General features: G+C 44.0%; 1 protein-coding gene across 2 annotated transcripts in view; it reads right to left on the reverse strand.

Moving 5' to 3' along the window:
• Positions 1–19295, reverse strand: part of ARHGEF11 (Rho guanine nucleotide exchange factor 11) — a 158164-nt gene that overhangs the window by 3605 nt on the left and 135264 nt on the right. For both annotated transcript variants that reach the window (XM_069062841.1, XM_069062842.1), the window contains 16 exons: positions 16360–16486; positions 11405–11584; positions 11254–11301; positions 10581–10768; positions 9968–10114; positions 9635–9714; positions 9354–9479; positions 8911–9028; positions 7434–7612; positions 6919–6994; positions 6228–6395; positions 5145–5235; positions 4257–4382; positions 3681–3751; positions 1906–2115; positions 945–1322 (listed from right to left, as the gene is read on the reverse strand). In XM_069062841.1, the coding sequence (XP_068918942.1) occupies positions 945–1322; positions 1906–2115; positions 3681–3751; positions 4257–4382; positions 5145–5235; positions 6228–6395; positions 6919–6994; positions 7434–7612; positions 8911–9028; positions 9354–9479; positions 9635–9714; positions 9968–10114; positions 10581–10768; positions 11254–11301; positions 11405–11584; positions 16360–16486 (2313 nt within the window). The remainder of the gene's footprint in view (positions 1–944; positions 1323–1905; positions 2116–3680; positions 3752–4256; positions 4383–5144; positions 5236–6227; positions 6396–6918; positions 6995–7433; positions 7613–8910; positions 9029–9353; positions 9480–9634; positions 9715–9967; positions 10115–10580; positions 10769–11253; positions 11302–11404; positions 11585–16359; positions 16487–19295) is intronic.

Consider the following 19295-nt stretch of genomic DNA (forward strand, 5'->3'; position numbering starts at 1 on the left):
CCCAGAGACCACAGAGAAAAAATACAAATCCTGGGGGAATAAATGTGAAATCCTAATGGAGAGGGAGTTTGGAACCTGGACTAGTCTTAATAATCAAACTGACAGAAGATTCAGACAAAATGAAAAATTGGCATCTCCCTCCCAACACTGTTTGGATCCCACTTGTCCCTGCTCAAGATCCTAGAGTGGCTGTTATCACTGCCTCTCATTTCAGACCCAAATCCTACAGTCTGGTCCCTCTATTAATAATCTCTCTCCCTTATATATTATTTTTCTCATTCGTGGGACCATCTCAGAGGTGGTAACCTTTTCTTAGCTAATCCTGTCCTGAACTCTTTCTTTGAAAATCCTTTTGATCTGAAAATCCACAAAGTTCCCCTTTCCTTTCCTCCTTCATCTTCCCAGATTTCCTTTCCAACCTTGCAGCACATTCCTCCACTGGACTGACCTCTAAACCCCTTCTCTTCCAATGCCCTGTAAATCTGCCAACAGCCCCTACCCATATCCCACTGCCCTACTCAGCTCTAGCTAGAAGGTTTGTTCTCTGGCTCTCTGTATCTTATCTCCCCACTCAGAAAAGGGATCCCCAGGAGACAACAGTCTCCTTCAGAAACAACATTCTGTGAGGGCAAAGACTATTTCTCCCATTATGTTGGAAGCAGTGAAGGCTGATGCCACATTTCCTCCATTAAACTTGGAGCTGCCAAAGGACAGAGATCTTTTCCAACTTCTGACTTCTGAATATCCCTTCATTGTCTAGTATAGCATACAGGGTTCTCAGGATGAGGGTGGACAGGGAGAGGGAAAATGACAGCAGTTTTCTGGAAAATCTTTCAAATCCAGCTAATGTAAGCATATATCTTTGAATGCCTCACTAGGAGCTCTCAGGTTGTCTTGTCTCTCTGACACCTTATTTCAGAGTGACCTTTTTTTGTTGTGTTTACCTTTCCTTACTACTTTGTATCCTCCAACAGCCTCTGAAGGAAGAGGCTCTTCAGTTATGTCTCTGTCTAGTTCTGGGTGCTCCCAAATTCCAGAGTTTCTGGCTCTTGGGGGAAGGTGCTCCAGGGAGCTCAGGGCTGCATCATCTAACTCCCCTGGCTTTAGCTCCAGCCGACTAGTCATCTGTTCAGAGGGTGCAAGGTCATTTCCTTCCATCCCAACTGGTGGTTGCCCAGGAGAACCTGGGTCCCAGGGGTGGGAGGTGATTCCGATGACAGATGGTGTAGGTGTGAGGTCGTCCTCTGGCTCCACAGTAGCTCTGGACTCTACTGTATGACCAGGAAGAAGGCTCCACAGGATCAGGTGCCGAAGATTCTCCACTGGAGGGGGAAAGCAGAGTTGTGGCTTCTGGGAAGCTCCCTGTACTCCCTCCCTCTTTCCTATCCAGATACCTCCTCTACAGCAGATTCAAAAATTCTTTGATACCAGGCCCATAGGTGGATTGAGGGGGTAGGGGAAATTGTCCTTCTCAGATTAACTGCATTATAAGTAGATGTCGGATGGACATGGAGCACCCTGATCCAGCAGAGTCCTGGAACAGCAGTAATTTCACCATAGGCCCTCCTAAGTTACTCTGGGAATTAAGGTAGGGGTAGTTGGAAAGGAACAAGGAGCCTTATAGCTCTACAGAAACCTCTAAACCCCACTTAAGCCCTGCTTGAGTATCACTTGTATACTGTGAGTAAGACCTTTCCATGAACCTAACCCTGACAGAAGATCTAGCCTTTAAGACATAGGTGAAATGTGTGAAAAGCGACTGGGAGTGAGGGTGGGTCCTGGACCCCATTATCTTAGGTCTGCCACGCAATTAGAATCAAAGGAAATAAAGCTTAGAAAGGAACTAGGTAGGCATTAAGCAGGGGGTGTGGGTGTGGGTGGGGATAGGGCCCCTTGTTCACACACCATCTTCCAGGGCAGAGTCAGCCAATCCTTCCATGAACAATGGACCAGGTAGGGGCAAGTGGACGGCACCTCTTGGTCTGATGCCCAAGCCCCCTCCAGCCAGGGATGAGGTGGATGTTGGGGCAACCAACTCTTCCTCACTGCCTTCTTGCTCTGGTTCTTCCAACAATGCTTGACGTTTCCCATTAATCCACTGCTGGGACCCATCACCTAACAGAAGTGAGGAAGAAGACTAATAAGAGGGGAAAAGAAAGCAGTCTCTTTCTAGATGTGAGCATGTTTATGCTCTTGGCCCACCCCCCTGCCCCTTCTCCAATGTAATTTCCTGAGCCTATTCAGATACCCCAAAAACCGAGGAAGAAATTTAAATATGAAAAATTAACTAGCTGGGGTGAGGTAAGGCCCATGGAGATGCTGCCCATCAAAGGACACCAGGGAGTCGGGGGGAAATCAAATGAACTGCCTTAGCTTCTCTCAGTCCCAGAATTCTAATATTTTTGTCCTCTAAGGTTAACTCCTAAATGGGGAATTTGTGGCTTCACCCCTAACCCCAAATCTCATCCCACTAATTTTATCTTTTGTCACCATTCTCCTGTAGCCCTTATTCTCTAGTTCTGGGTCCTCCATTACCTCATACCTGGAGATGGCAACAAGCTCCTTGGGGCCTTCAGAAATCATCTAATATGACCTCACCAATTATAAATGAAGTAACTGAATTCCAGAGATTATATAACTTGCCCAAGGTCACAGAACTAATAACTAAGAGCAGATATGTGAATGCAGACCATTTACCCTGAATTTGGTGTTCCTCCCACTATACAGTGCTATCTTCTAGCCTCCAGTCTTTATATTCCTCCCTTCTACTCTGACTCAGCGACTGAGAACTGCAGTCTCCAGGGCCACTAGGGTCTTCCAGGCTCCCACCAACCCTCAGGGATGTCAATGCTTTGCAGGGATTTGAGCCTCTTTCTCTCTTGCCCCACCTCCAAGGACCGTTCGTCTCTTGGGAAAATTGAACTGGAGTCTATTCCAGTAGGAAAACCTTATCCATCTCTATCCTGTAAATGAAACTTTTCCTCCTCTAAGCCTATTGAAAAACAAAACAAAATCAACTGATAACCTTTCAGGGGATATCTTTCATTTTTATATCACTTGATTCCCACCCCCCTCCACCCTACCCCCAACATTCCCTTGTTACAAAGAAAAACAATAAAATAAAACATCTGATACAATGATTTGCTTGGAAATGTTTACAGTCTTCTTCCCCAGAAGCCCCTAAGTTTGTAACCTTATAATCACCCTTGACTATTTCCTCTTCCTCACCTCAACCTTCACAGCCAACAGTGGCCAACACCACCTTGAATCTGTTCTCTTCTTTCCATTCACAACCACTGCCCTAGTTCATTTTTCGACTGGACTATCTGCACCGGTCACATAATTTTGCAGGGTCTCTCTCCTGTCCAGTACATCCCCAGACAGATGCCAAACTGATTTTCCTAAAACACAGCTCTGGTCACGTTACTCCCACCTTCTGAAAAATCTTCAGGGACTCCCTCCTAAGATTAAATACGAAACTCTCTTCCAGATATTTAAAGTTCTCCATGATGTTCCTACTACACTTCTCAGGGTACCCCATTCTGCTTCACTTAAAACTCTGTTCCTCTCAACCCCTTCCAATCATCTTGATGTCTATTTCTCTAATCATTACTCTAAGGCAGATCTCAGAGGAGACAGACTAGACCACCTTCTTTACACAGATAGAGAGGAGTATTTACCTCTAGGCAGTAGTTCAACTTCTGGCTGGCAGCCATTTCCTTGGGATGCTTCTGAGTCAGTCAGCCCCATGCTGAGGAAAGAAAAAGCCTATGGTGAAACAAATGCTGCGAGTGCTGCTAGCCACTATGAAATCCCATCTCACCATGAAGCAGAGAGAATGTTATAAACATTTTATCTTGGGAACCCTGAATCCTACTTTCTGTACCTTCAGCATGGGGGCAAGAATGAGGGACAAGGGAGAGCCAAGTGTGTGTATTCATTTGGATTAGTTTGACCTAGATGGAGACTTAGAGGAAAGAGAACATCTAAGCTTTTACTAATCCTCTACTCCCACCCAGCTAACTGCCACTCTTTATCCAAGACAGCAAAATATAGAGAATAGGAGGTATATTGCCATCTGCCTGAGTCTAGAGTTATCCCTTTTCTTCTTCTAATACTTACCTCCTGGGGTTATCTGTGTCCTCTGTGTTCAGATGCCACTAAATTTTCCAGAGGCAAGGTTTAAAGCAAGTACAAGTCAAAAACCATGTGCCTTAGGGATTTGGCTGCTGGGGTACTCAGGGAGGGCTGATTACCTTGCAGGTGTGGAGCTGTGTTGAGATGGCTGTTGGTGGGCTGTCTGAGAAAGGTGGGCAGGATTTGGCACAATGCCAGGGTTCCTTGTGGCATTCTGCACAGCACCTTCTAGAAGCTCCATCCACCTATTACTCAGTAAAAGGAGAGTTGTTAACAGTGAGAAAAGGGAAAGAGAAAAGGCTCTGCCCACCTCTGTAATCTAGCATCCCTGGCCTCACTCTCTATAAGCACCTTAGTTGTAAAAGAGTAACCAATCTGCTCTGGTCACTGTTATTCCTTAAGGGGGTCAATTCCAAGACCCTAGGGTGCTTCTGGAGTCAGCATAAAATCTAAACAGCTTGGGAACAGTACTGCCTTTAAGATGATTGTAAGAAAAAGAAAACAGAAGTTGGGGGGATGGGGCAGCATGGAGAAAAAAGACAGAAAAGCAGAAAAGATGGGGCGGCTAGGCGGCACAGTGAATAAAGCACCAGCCCTGGGGTCAGGAGGACCTGAGTTCAAATCTGACCTCAGACACTTAACACTTACTAGCCGTGTGACCTTAGGCAAGTCACTTAACCCCAATTGCCCTGCCTTCCCCCCTCTAAAAAGCAAAAAAAAAAAAAGACAGAAAAGCGATTCTAAGGTTGTAGTTGATGTTTTTTTTCCCCTATCAGATTATTCCTGCGTCAAGCCTAGGAGGGTCAGCTTCAGGACTCGCCATCTGGTTCCTCCTTAGGCTCCCCCACTTTCCACCACTATGATTGGCTTTAGGAGCTGCTGCTCATTTTCTCCCGGGTCTTATTGAACTCCTGGCTAAGCTAGCTCTTCCCTTAGTTCTGCCCCCTTCAGGCACACAACACCCAAGCTCAAGCAGAGGGGGATGATGTGAAACCCATCTTTCTCACATGTTTTTATCCAATGATGTCAATGCAACCAACTCATAGATCTGGGGGGGGCCCAGCTCGGAGGTGCAGATGATGAAGAAGGCCCTTTTGTCTGTGTAAGGAGAGAGGAGAGAAGTCAAGGAATGGCAGTGTCATTGCTGTCCGTCTGGCTAGTGGCCAAGTGAAGTTAATGAAGCCCTAACCTGACCCAGACCCCAGAAAATGAGAGCCCCAAACTGACCTATGAATGTTCAGTCACCAGACCTCCCTTTGTGCAGTCAGTTTTTAACAAGGTGCAGGACAAGGAATCAAATTAGCCTCAGCCTTGACAGACCTTCTCTCACTGTCTTTCTTTATCTAAGGATGTCTTGCAGGCCTTCATTCCCATTCTTCCTGGCTCTTTTCTCTATCCTTTTGCCCAGTCTCCATTTTTCCAATTCTTCCTTTCCAACTCTCCTCTACCAGACCTTCCTAAGCCTGTTCCAAATTCCCGTACTCTAGGACGTCTTCCTAGAACATGACACAGCAAGCCCAGATGAGCGCCTCTGCTGATGGAGGGTATTCTCTTGCCCTAGTCATTACAGGGACTCGGTGCACTTGACCTGTGTGTATGTTTGTGAGTGTGCATGCACTCTTGAGCATGTGCCTGTCTTCTCTCTGTAGTTTCCCCTTAAAACAGTACTATGTATCTGTTCAAATGGGCCTCCCAAGTAAGGCAAGAAGAGCGCAGCAAGACGAAATGAACCACAACAAACGTCTAAAGGGAGCCAAAAATTCTCATGTGGTACTGACAGTGGGTGTCAGTGGTGATGGCTTTTCTAAAAAACTATCTGGCCCAAGTCCAAAGGTGTCAAACACAGCCTCCAACACTCCCCAGTGGGGCCTGAACAAGATCAAAATGAACTGAGAAATGTTTTAACAAAATAAATAAAAATACAGTAAAACATAGGTCACAGTACATTTTAAAGTTACATTAGTAGGTGGCCCACAGGGATCCTTTCACATGAATTAACGTTTCCCATTTCTATCTTGAACTGGCCAAGGCCGTGTTCCTTCTCAGTGAGGCTGAGCTGAGGGCACTAAGGGAGAAGAAGACAAGGTCACCTGTGGCCACCGAGCGGATGAGCACAGCATTAAGCTTCAGCACAGGGCTGAACGTCTGCTTGCTGTCAGAGGAGCCCAGGGAGGTCTTGCTGTGGCATTTGAGGAGCAGCTTTTCATCCTGCTTCTGTAGCAGTACCAGCAGGTCCTCCAGGAGCAGCACATGAAGATCTTGGGTTGGAAAGGGGTGGCAGAGAATACACATAGTAAACCTTAATTTTCTCCATCTTCCCACCCCAGGAGAGCAGGTCAGTACTAACTCTAATATGAAGTTCTTGAAAATGGATCAATGTACCTACCCACCTATGCATCAATCTATCATCTACTTTCTATCTATTAACCATGTATGTATCTATGTATCTATCAATCTATCTGTGTGTGTGTATATATATACACACACACTAAACATACATAACTCATTAGATTGATGTCCCTGGGGTCCTATGGGCCAACACTTCCACGAACCTCAGCCTCATTCTTTATCCCTCCTATGAAGGCCCAGGTGCTGCCTGGTGATCCAATTCTGGTTTGGTCCCAGGAGTTCAGAATGCTTCCTTTTAGACTTGTTGAGACCCTTTCCTAGCTTTGGTCAAAACCCTCCATGTCTGTGGTACTGGAGGACTCAGATGAATTGGCCGCTCCATTCCATACTTCCCACACATTTCCACTTGACCCCAGACCACTCAATTCATACCCACAGTCTTGTCTTTGCTTATCCTCCACGTCAGAGGTCCTTCATGAATCATTCTCCTTGTTGTGAGGTCCAGGCTCTGTTGGAAGGGAACGAGGCAGAAGAGAGACCAATGATATTCTGGCTGAGGCCACCCCACCTTATTTTTAATCCATATTTTCCCTACACATTTCCTTCACACAGGCTCTTTACGCCACTGCCCACCGCCAACTCCTCTATCTCTCTCCAAGGACATCCTCTTCCCTCAAGCCCATTCTATTCCTCAACTCCCCCTTTCCTCTGAAAATCCTGCTAACTGGAAAAAACTTTCCTGGACTGATTTCTTTGGCCTTGTCCTGCCCCCTTTAATACCTAGAACTCTGTCTGATGAACACATCTGTGCCCCATATTCCTTTACAGACTATGCCGGGGGTCACAGATCTTCCTTATCTAAGATCTCCCTTTAATGTCCCAGACAGATCTTACAGGGGTGGTAACCAGGGTAAGGCAGAGAAGGGCTTCTACCTTCCACCCAGTACCTTGAACTCTGCTGCCAGAGGATTGCTGGCTCTCTCCAGGGAGGTGGTGTCCAAGCGCTTCTGGTAGCACTCTAACCGGTGTCGGTTCTCTGTCTGTTTCACTGCCTCATTCACATACTTAAGAATCTCCCGGCACTGATCCCGGGCCCGACACAGCTTCTGATACTCAGAAGTACTGCCTGTTAAGATAGGATGAGGGTAAAATATTACAGATCAGTGTCCAGAGGCAGATGGGAATGATAGAGTCAGGGCCTGGAGTCAGGAAGACCTGAATTCAAATTTGGCTTCAGACACTTACTAGTTGTGTGACTCTGGCTAAGTCACTTAATCTTTGTCTGCCTCAGTTTCCTTAACTGTAAAATGGTGATAACAAAAGCACTTATCTTTCTTGAGCTGTCATGAGGATCAAATGAGAAAATGTTTACAAAAGTGATTAGCACAGCATAGTACCTGGAACATCATATGTGCAATAGAAATATTTCTTCCCTTCCTTTTCCCTTCCAGTGGTATCTGAACAGAGCCAAATATTATTTGGCCACTCATTTTCCTGATTATAGGTCTATCTTTTCATTTCCTTGGGGCTGGTACTGGGTGTCAGATCTGTGTCATCTCTGGTCCCAAATACCTCAAACGGAAGGGTTAATTAAGTTTATTCTCAGGGTTCAGGTCGTTGTTTGGGGGCCCTGAAAGTCCTTTCCTAGGAGCCAAAGAAAAAACACAAATCCAGTGCTAGGGAAGGAGGTAGGAAGAGATAGGAGTTGAGTGTACATTAGTGAAGAAAAAGGAGAAGCACCTAGGTATCAAAGAACATTAAAGGTAGATGGGTAGGGTGGTGATCAGGGTAGGGCAGGGACTGCTTCGAACTTCATTCTAGTACCTTAAACTGTCACGTATAGAAAAATATGGTTGAGTGAGACAGCATCTATGTTCCTAAGTCTAGAGCCCCAGATGCAAAGTGGGTATATGATATTCAAAGAAGGATAAGGTTCTAGCGATAGCAGTGAGATTGATCATGTGTCCCACCCCCCCTCAAGTTTGAAGACACATTTGTCTCCATTTTCTCAAATGATAATACTAATCAAAAACTATATAGTACTTTTTATGTTTCAAAGTACTTTCACTTTCTTAATCTCATTTTATCCTCAAAATAACCTTCTAATACAAGCAGGAAAGGTACTGTCATTCTAATTTTACAGATTAAAAAAACAAAACAAAACACATCCATGTCTTATAAAAGGTAAATTGGCAAAGCTGATGAAAGATGGGAGAAGTTCATCCTGCTGGGAACCCTCGTGCTGGTGCAGTTTGGTAGAACAGTGCATTAGTATAACCGTTTTGGAAAGCAATTTGGAATTGTGAAAATAAGGGACTAAAAGTGGAGCTGGGACTCATACCCCTATCTGGCACCTTAGGGGAATCATCTTCCCTCTATACCAGACCACAGCATCCCCCTACCTCCTTGACACCTCATTCCTACCATCTGTGCACTTAATGATGTTCTCCAGGAGCAGTGGATACTTGGTGAGACGTTGCATCTCTGAGATGATCAGGTCCTTGAGCTGGAGGCGCCGGCACTGGGGATTGCTCTCAGCCTCCTGGATAGGAAGAATGAGTAAGCAGAAATTGAAGTCATGGTGGGTAAGAAGGGAGATTTGGAATACCATCAAAGCAGAGACAAGGAGGGGCAAGAGTTTAAGCCACTAAGTAAGAGTTGCAGCTCCTCCCCTGAAACAGGGAGAGGATGCTGATCTGAGGATTACTGAGGAGCCTCCTGGAATGAAGGAAAAGGATGAGTCTTATGGGTTCTATGGAGTAGAAGGAAAGCCGGAAGTATGTAGCTATGAGGAATGCAAAATGGCTTGAGGACAAGAGATAGGTAAAGAGATGGCAGGCAGAAGAAGGGTGGACACAAGGCATTACCTGCATGAAGAGTTGGAAGCGGCTCTCCTTTCGCTGTTTGGTCTTGATCAGTTCCAGTGCAATAGACTGATAGGAACAGAACTGTGCGGCTACCTGCTGGAGCTCCTCTCTGGCTGCACCATCAAACTGAGGGAACAAAATGGGCATCCGGCTAGTGCTGACACTGCTGGTCCTCTCAAGGGCCCTTCCTCCTCCCGCACATCAGAACTCGCTTCTCTCTTGGCCTCCCAGCAGCACTTCCCACCCCCAATCACGATCTGAAAGTGATACTGGGGCCATACCCTGGCTAGCATAAGGTCACTGATCTCTTTGATGACAGGGCCCTCTTCCCGGAGCTTCTTCATGGCCTCACACCAAGAATCTGAGGAGGAAGGTGAGAGAAAATACGATACACACAAGGCCCAGTTTTCACTGCCAGACTCTAAATGCCAAGGAGAAGGGGAGAAAGGAGAAGTATTAAAAAGCAAGAGATTTAGAATATGGAGAATCAAAGCAGAAGAGCCTGGTTTGGGGAATGAAAGGCGAACAAGGTCAGGAGGTGGTGGTACTGTGGAGCTAAGGAGCAGCACTAAGAGTCACCAAAGGGCAGAGGCCTTAGGAGTGGGGCTACTTACTATGGATTTCAATAAGTTCAGGCAGGTTAGGGAAGAGGCGGGCCAGATCCTCTCGTGGCATCAAGTTCTCCTTCTTCATTCGTTGGTAGAAAATTAAGTCCAGGACTCGTAGAGTCCGAAGATGGGATGCCTCTGTCACAAACAGCTCTGTGCCAGGAGAAAGCTGAAATCACCTCAGGCTTTGGAGTCACAACTCCTTGACTCCCCTACTCTTAGGGGAAAAGTACTAATTCCAAATCCCAACTCTTTTTTCCTTATCAAAAGGCCTGATTTTCTACATTTTTTGATTCACAAATGTTTATGCCGTAAGAGACCTTAGGATCATATAGCCCAACCTCCTTTAACAAATAAGGAAACTTAGCCCCAGACAGAAGAAGTGATTTGTCCAGTCACCCAACTAAGAATGGGATTCAGTTCTTCTGACTCCTTGTTCAGGGAATTTCCCATTATACTTCGCTGCCTCCTTCTGGTGTTGGCATGGACCCCCAACCTCTAGAGATTACCAAGAGACTTTTCTTCAAGGACTCTTAGTGCCCAGGTAGAGTTCTGGCCCTGAGTGGGGAATAAGGATGACCCCAGGATGGAAGGTGAGGGGCAGAGCACAAGTCCTCACCATTGATAACTTCCTGTCGGTCAATCTCCCTTTGTGACAGCCCAGCTACCACATCTTTTCCCACTGTGTGCTGCCAGTTCTGGGCATCAGGCTCAGGTTCCAGGTCAGACAACTGACCCAGGTCATCCTCCAGGAGGTGAGGGAGAAGGGCATCCGTACAGTACCCAAGGCTAGGGGATTCAATGCTCCTGCAAATGATGAAGATTAATGGTGAAGGATTTAGTTTATTTCTGTAGAAGAAGGGACTACAGAGGGCTCTTTCCAGCTACTTCTGTGCAAATAAGAATCATCACAGGGTAAGAAGCAAGAGCTGGCCTTCTCAGCAATGCAAGGACCTAAAACAATTCCAAAGAATTCATGATGGTAAATGCCATCCACGTCCAGATAAAGAACTATGGAGTCTGAATGCAGAGTGAAGCAGAGTATTTTCTTTTTTGTTTCCTTTCTAATGATTTCTCCCATTCGTTATAACTTTTCTATGCAACATGACTAATGTAAAAATGTGTTTAATAGGAATGTATTTATAGAGACCATATCAGATTGCATGCCATCCTGGGGAGGGGGAAAAATTTAAAACATATGGGAGTGAATGTTGAAAACTAAAAATAAATAAATTAACTAATGAAAAAAAAAGAAGCTAGGGCTGGGCAACAGAGGATGCTGAATTACTCACCTGCGGCCCATTTTGGGGGTGAAAGGTGGGGTTGGGTTCTCCAAGGACCTGGGGATGGAATAAGAGTTATTAGCATCCCATTCAAAGCACCAGGCAGTTATTGGGATGGCTGCTTTAATGTGTTTTTTAATCCCCTTTCAATCCTACCCACCTGGTAGAAAGGCTAGAAGCCGAGGAGGAGGCTGACTGGTGGAGCCTAGTTGCTTCAGCAGCGGCATCCATATCCACATCGCTGCGAGAACGTGGCACATTCTCTGCTTTCCGGGACTTCTTCATCTCCTCTCTTCCTTTCAGGCTCTCTGAGCGGCCCAGCCGTATTTCTGCACGTGAACTGAGTGAGGAGATGGGGAGGATTCAGACCTAGAAGCTGGACACTTCTATGCTCTGCACTTCCAAGATCCAACCCTCTTCTTCCCCATCCCCGTGACTCAGAAGCCAGAAGACAATTCCTCTGCCTTCTCTGAATAGTCCACCTAAGCCCTAAAGGGGCTGACACTCTGGAATGCCAAAGATCATTATGTCTTTCCCTTTGTCTGCACAAAGGCAACTCTCCCTTCCCTTCTCCACAGTAGCCTAATCAAGGATCTACTCTTCTATGACCTATCAAGGAAGAGCGTAAAGGGGAAAGCAAATCCCTGGCAATGAAAGACAAGCTCAGACTTTCAATGTGCCTTGAGTCCTTCATACTGAAGGATTAAAGGGGTGAGACCCCCAAACTCCCCAACCTAGGAAGGTATAGATAACAGAGTCCCTCATCAAGGACAACAAGACCCAGTACCACAATCCTCCTCACCTAGGGTTATCTGTGGTCACTCTATTCATCCCTCTGTCTCTGTACAGGATAGTCCCCTCTTCTGGTACAAGCTGGGGAGGGGCCCTCTTTTTTTGCAAGATCTCTCGAGAAGAAAATGCAACCATCTTCTTCATTTGCCTATTCCAGGGCTTTCTGCCATTGCCTGTCCAAGTTCTCACTGCTTTCTAACTTTCCTCCTTTCTTGTATCTTAATAGAACTATTGCCCCCTCCCTGCCCAACACCCTGGTTTCTCATGTCTGGTATTCTTCCCACTACAACTGACATTTATATAGCATTTCAAAGCTTGTAAATTTCTTTACAGACATTATCTCCTTTGGGCTTCACAACGGCACTCTGGGGTAGGTCCTACAGGTATTATTATCCCCACTTTACAGACAAGGAAACTGAGGCTTACAGAGGGTAAGTGGCTTGCCCACAATACCACACTGCCTCTCTTCTGGTCAGTTCCCTCCTAGGAACCTGCTCTTCTTCTCCATTTCCTAAGTTTAGCAAATAAAGCATTTCAAAGTAGCAAGAAGTCCTTTATTTTCCGGGATAGGCAGCATTGATAAGAAGTTGAGCATTTGGTATTGCTCTTGATGTTCTGTTATGATCTGGACGCCACAACAGATGGTTTCTGATCCCTATCTGTCCCTGGTCCCCAGCAACTCCTGTGCTGTCATACATTTCTGTCACTGTTAATACTTATCATTTCTACTCCATGTTGTACCCTAAGCCAAATGAATATTTAGGGGTCTCTCAAAATTTGAGCTAGGGAGCACCTGGTTCATTAGAGCACACTATTGCCATGAACTAGATGCTGGATAGCAGTGTGAACTGCCATCGGGGTAGGGCATGGGTGGAGAACCTATGGCCTTGAGGCCACATGTGGCCCTGTAAGTCCTCAAGTGTGGCCCTTTGACTGAATCCAAATTTCATAGAACAAATCCCCTTAATAAAAGGAATTGTTCTGTAAAACTTTGACTCAGTCAAAAGGTCGCACCCACAGACCCAGAAGGCCGTACACCCCAGGATAGGGGATGAACTGCCTATCCATTCCAACCAGTTCTGAGAAATCTGACCCAGACCCAGTCTAGTTTCAAGACCTTTCTCATAATATCAATTTTCTCAATATCAATTGCTTCAGCACTAAGAACAAACTGTTGGTGTTAGTGAGGCTACAGGGTCAAAGATATGAGAGTGGCTTTCAGAAATCAGTAGCTGGAACTATTTAGGATCAATATGGCCTTTCACACAAGAAATCCACCTAATTCCCAAGCACTTTCAAGAGTATGCCTTTTAGAAAAGCTCAGATCCTTAAGCACCTTTCACTTTGAAATGTGTGCTACATGTTAGTATCTCTCTATGAGAAACTTAATGTCTCCATTAACTTCTATCTAGCTTCCACCTCCACCACTCTACTGAAAGTACTTTCTAGAAGTTCAACCAAGTAACTTCCAAATCACAAATCCAGTGGTCTTTTCTCTTTACCTCTTTTCTGTACATTTTGACATTGCTGAGTACTCTTCTTTAAAATTATTTCCTTTCTAAACATACATTCTGCACTATCCCAGATTCTATCTCCTTGAGTCCTTCTCTGGCTCTTTTATCACTTCCTATCCCTTAAATTTATGTGTATGACACGTTTCAGCCTTCTCTCTCTCTTTAGACTCTCTTCTTGGAGATAACGGCCCCTCTCAAACAAATTCCAGAAGTCCTGCTTCCCTTATTGCCTGTTGGACATTTCCACTTGGGTAAGATGATATTTTAAAATTAACATGTCCAAAAGAGAAAGCCTCTTTGCTTTAAAAATCATCTCCTTTACTGACTTCTCTGTTTCTGTTAAAAGTACTATCATTTCCCAAGTCACCCAAGTAACAAACCTCTAAGTTCCCAATATTCAATCAATCACAAGGTGCTGGAGTTTCTTCCTCTGTGCTCAGAGACCCCACCATGCTCCCCAAGTTCCCTCAAACTGATCAGAGACACAGGTGGACCCTCAGAGTACACATCTCTTCTAGCAGGCTGAGTCAGAGATTCCTCATCTGCTCCTTCCTCAGCATGAGAAGCTAAAAGGAAAACAGGTGAAGAAACTAAGCAAACTGTTCTTTGTTCTCTTTGTCTTCAAAGACCACAGATACGGTACTCCTTATATATTACCTTGTGCTATAATAATGCACATGTGCTTTTGTATCAAGCCCCAAAATATTTTAAAACTTCTTAAGGTAATCCACAACTATTTAAATGAATTCAGTCTAATAATCCACACAGGAAAAAGCAAGTGGATAAATTATATTTGTGATCTGGAGTATGAGCTATTGGGTGTCATGTTCTAGTCTATCAAGTTCTAGACATATCTTGGGTAGATACATAGATAGGCAATGGACTGGGCCTAGAATCAAGCAGGAGAACAAATGTAGGTTTGACTGCATCTGGAAAATTGCACTGCAGTTTCAATGATACTAAGCTGCTCCTGAAACAAAACTCATCTTTTAACACACTATTCTTCTAGTGATGCTCTGTGACATGGAACAATTCAGTCTTGAGAGAATCAAAATTGTAGGTGACTCAGAAGATGATGGAAAGACATACAATGAGTATCAGTAGGCAGAGACATAAAAAGGAACATCCTGGAGATGCAAGATCAGAAAAAAGTGGGCTGGTCTGGCTGAAAGAACAAAGGATAACAAAAGGGACATAACCAAGGTACTACACTAGCAGCCACTAAGTGTAAAAGACAGAGCCCACTTACTAGCATGTCAAGTTCCTTCCCTACAGACAAATCTGTAGAATATAGACAAGATACACAAAGGATGAGAAAACATCATGGGTTGTGATTTGTACACAAGAGCCATACTGATAAAGTTGTAGATCCACTGTTGTATCAAAGTAGCTACTAAGCTCTAAGCTCTTCAAGCTAGAGACTGTGTCTAAGACACTTCTGTATCCTGAACATTTAGTCCAGTGCAAAATGTAGTGGAAAAGTACTGGACCACGGGGTTCTAGTCTCAACTCTGCCATGGACTTGGACAGGTCAACCTCTTTTGTTTTAAACTTGTTTTAACCTCTATTTTTTAAATTAATAAACTGAACAAAATGATCTTTAAGATTATTCTAGCTCTAATACTATGACTTTATGATTCCTTTGTCATGTCTCATACCTAGCCTCTATTTATTCCAACTATTCTAATGTTCAAGATCATAATCTCTACCCACTAGGATTACTGCAATGATACTCCAACTGAGTTCCCTGCCTCCAGTCTACCCTCCAATCCACCTTCCACATAGTCCCAAATTAGTTCTCTTACAACACTGTTTTCATTGTGTTACCCTACTACTCAATGGCACCCCACAGCCTAGAAGATAAAACTCCAAACCTAGCATTCAAGGCCCTCCAGTCTGACCTGAACCTACCTCTGCAGTCTTCTTCCTTAGTGTTTTCCTGCAGGATCCTGTGCTCATTCTTCAAGCTCCAGCCTAGACTTCCTTTCCCCTATGAGCTCAGCCTAGCCCAGTCATATCAACCCTTCTTTCTACAACACTACTCCCTGTGTCTACTCCACTTAAACTATCAGTCATTTGTTCATGTGTCAGTATTGTTTTTCCAATCAGACCCTAAGACCACTGAGGCCTTCTATGAGGAATGGCTGAAGGATGCTGAGCCTGGAGAAGAGGCAGTGTAGTGAGAGCACTGGGGACTAGGAAATCTGGTGTTACCACTTGCCACTGTGACCTTAGGCAAGTTACTTTACTTTCTGGGCCTTAGTTTCTTCATCTGTACCATGAAAAGAGCTGGACTGGTTGATCTCCAAGGTGCTTTCAAATCCTAAAATTCTATTATTACAACTTTATAATCTGAAGGGTTATCATGTGGAAGGGGATTTAGAATGACTCTATGTGACTTCAGGAAGCAGAACTAGAATCAATTGATAAGAGTTACCAAAAGGCACATTTCAGCACCATAGAAAGAAAGAACTTCATGACAAAAGGGACTATTCAGGAATGAAATGGCTTTGCTTATAAAGCAGTGAGCTCTCTATCACTTACAAATTCATATACAAGCTGGATGAAGACTTCACGGGGATGTTTGGATGTTCAGGTGCTGGAAAACTATTACCATTTTTCCTTTTCTTTCACATGTTTACACATAAACCCAACCCCAATTCTGATTCATTTCCTTCTCTAAGGGGGGAACTGAGGCAAAGGAATGAAGATACCAAGATATTAAGTGGAACCAAGGCATCCTAGTCCCTGGAACTCCCCACCCTTGGCCCAGCAGGGCACTGAGCCTGCCCCTCTAGCCACTTACTACCTTTCACTCTCCAGCAGATCCTCAGGGAAGCTTCCTATCGAGAGGCGCTGCATCCCAGGCTCAGGGGAGTCATACTGCTGGTTGTTCTCAAAGTGCTGGATGATGTTTCTCACACTGCCAGGTTTGACTAGGGATAGGGGAGAAGTAAAGTAAAAATTCAGTAAATGATGCCCTCTCTTCTGCACAGGGCCTCCTCCCAGATTCCTCACTTCTCCCTCTCAGCCAATGAGACGAGGCCAAAAGCAAGAGCAGTGGATAAAATGAAACCTCCACTATGATTTTCCTAAAGGACGTATCCCAGTACGAGTAGGCAGAAATGCCACAAACATATTTGTATATCATCTGTATGTACTGCTAAATGAGGCCATTTGCAGACATTTTTCTAAATATTTTAGGTCAAAGTTTCTTGATATTTCTCTGTGGTCCTTCTATCCTAACTCCCAGCTTCTTAAATCCAACCATTCATTTACCACAGGTAAAGCAGAGGAGGATGAAAAAGTAAACACCGTGAGTAAACACGGAAAGAAGAAACAATTATTCCAGGACTAGAGACCTTTCTCCTGGCCATTCACCTTCTAGCCCTGAGTCAGGCAAAGCTTATAGACAGCTGTTCTATTCCATTAAAGTAGAAAGAGACAGTGTGCACAGAGGTACCATAGATGTTAGGGCTGTGGCGAACTAAGACCCATACTGCCCATGAACAAGATTGTTATTCGCTCTCAATATGTAGGAAAGGGGAGAAGGAAATCATTCTAGAAGGTTGACTAGACTGACTTAGGGGTCCTAATGATTCTGAGATTGGGGCTAGGCTACTTATACCATCATAGGGAGATGACTTCTTCTGTTGGGGACTTGTGGGGAGTATGAGTAAAACAAGAAAAAAAATATCTAAAGGGCTCATGTCCCAATAATGACCATACCGATCCATGTTCCATATAGCCATGTTCCCAAAGACCCTATTACTGAATACAAATTCACCAAACTCCATTACTTCTCATATCAAAATTTTAAAAGAAAATTTCTGATCCAGAGAACACTAATGGAAAGAATTTGCTAAGTTTCTTTGCTTCACATCTTTTGAGGCAGGACTGGGATAGTGCCTCTCTGCATCCACATACAAAATGGCTTATATGTATGTGGAAGAGCTAATGGTCACTCCAAAGCAGCATCTAACCATGAGGGGGAGATTCAAGATACATGCTTTCTGTTCACTCATCACTTGGATGTACATGTGGGCCTTTGTGCGTTGGTCAGGGCTAGCATTCCTCAGTCTTCCCTGAAAAGAAGGTAGCAGCTAAGTTAGATGACCTCTTTAAAGTAATCTAGGCACATCTCAAAAGATAAACTCACTGGAGTGAAGGGACTTTATCCAGTGTTAATCCTAAAAAGTCTAAGTGATTCCCTGCATGGCCAAGAGTACCAGGTACAGCTATCTTCTGGGGGATAGTCCCACCCTGGCTATGACCAGAAATAAAGAAAAATCAAAGAAGTGTGTCCCTCAGAGATCTCTGAGTCAGATGAGTGCCACTAGAGCAAAAGTACTCATAATGAGAACAAATGTAAGTAGAAGGAAATGGGAAGGGGAGGTGAGGAGAAAACACACCAATGAAAGCTAAATCATATTATCAAATATGGATTCTTTTTTGACAAAAATAGTGGCAATAAAAGTTAGAAATAATCATCTAAAATTATTGTAGTCAGTCTAGCTTTTGTTATGTTCTGCTCTTATATAGGAAAGCTGAGAAGCCTGGTGACTTTCTGGGAATTCAGAGGATCTGGCATTAAATGAATCTATGACAAAAACTAGAGTCTGAAGCATTAGGCAGATCCTTTCACCCTATGCCCTGGAGAGTTAACACTCCCTATGAGTGTCATGTTTACAGTGGAAATGTAGCTGAGAATTAAGTGTCTGGGTTTCAGGGGCTTTTATGATCAACTACTACTGATCAATCAGGAATAAATATGAATTAAAGTCATCAGAGATGGAGATAATGCTTTCAAACAACACCTCTCCCCCATTTTAAATAAGTAGAACAGGTAATATTACCCTTGCAATATAGCTTCCATCCCCCACATTAAAAAAACTATTCACTCAAAGATTATGAAAAATCTCTTAACTGATAAATCTAATGGCTTTTTTTGGTTTCCACCCTTCTTGCTGATCTCTTAGGAACTTCTGATACTGATTACTGCTATCCCATGCTTCTCACCTCTTGTGAGAGCAATTCCATTGCTCTCCTTCTTCCTATCTAATTTCTTCTTAGTCTCCTTGCTGGATCATCACTAATCTTCTGCCCCTAAATGTGAGTAATCCCTGTGAAAGGCTCTATCCCGGATCTTCTCTCTTTACAACCTCTTGATGATGTTACTAACTCCTATGGGTTCTATCATCATCATTATGTATATGACTCCTGAATCTATATGGTCAGCCCTAATTCTCTTTTTTCTGAAAAGTAATTCCAAGCAGTCAACTGTTTGTCAGACATACATAACTGCATATTCCATAGATATTTCAAATTCAGCAAGTACAAAATGAAATTATTATCTTTCTCTTGAAACTCACAACTCATCCATACTTTCTTATTTCTGTTAAGGGAACCACTATTCTTCCAGTAACACAGATGTCAACTTCAGAGTCTTCCTTGAATTTTCCCTTTCCATTAGCTCCCACATCTAAAATCAGTGTTCTGATTCTATCTCTGAATCTCCTGAATGGACCTCTTTTCCTGTACCCACACCTAGACAATTTAGCCCAGGTCCTTACTCCTCTGGATCATTTAAAAAGTCTCCTCATCAAGTCATCAGCTTCCAAGTCTCCCCAATACATACTCCACAAAGTTATCAAAATTATCTTCCTCAAGTTTAAGTGTGAACATCTTACTTGCTAGCTCGAAAATCTCCAGCAGCTCCCTTATTTCTCTAAGATAAATGACAAA

Source organism: Petaurus breviceps, unplaced genomic scaffold (genome assembly GCF_028583685.1).
Source record: "Petaurus breviceps papuanus isolate PSGF00001 unplaced genomic scaffold, PetGlider_PUasm1.0 90510, whole genome shotgun sequence".
Taxonomy (NCBI): Eukaryota; Metazoa; Chordata; class Mammalia; order Diprotodontia; family Petauridae; genus Petaurus; species Petaurus breviceps.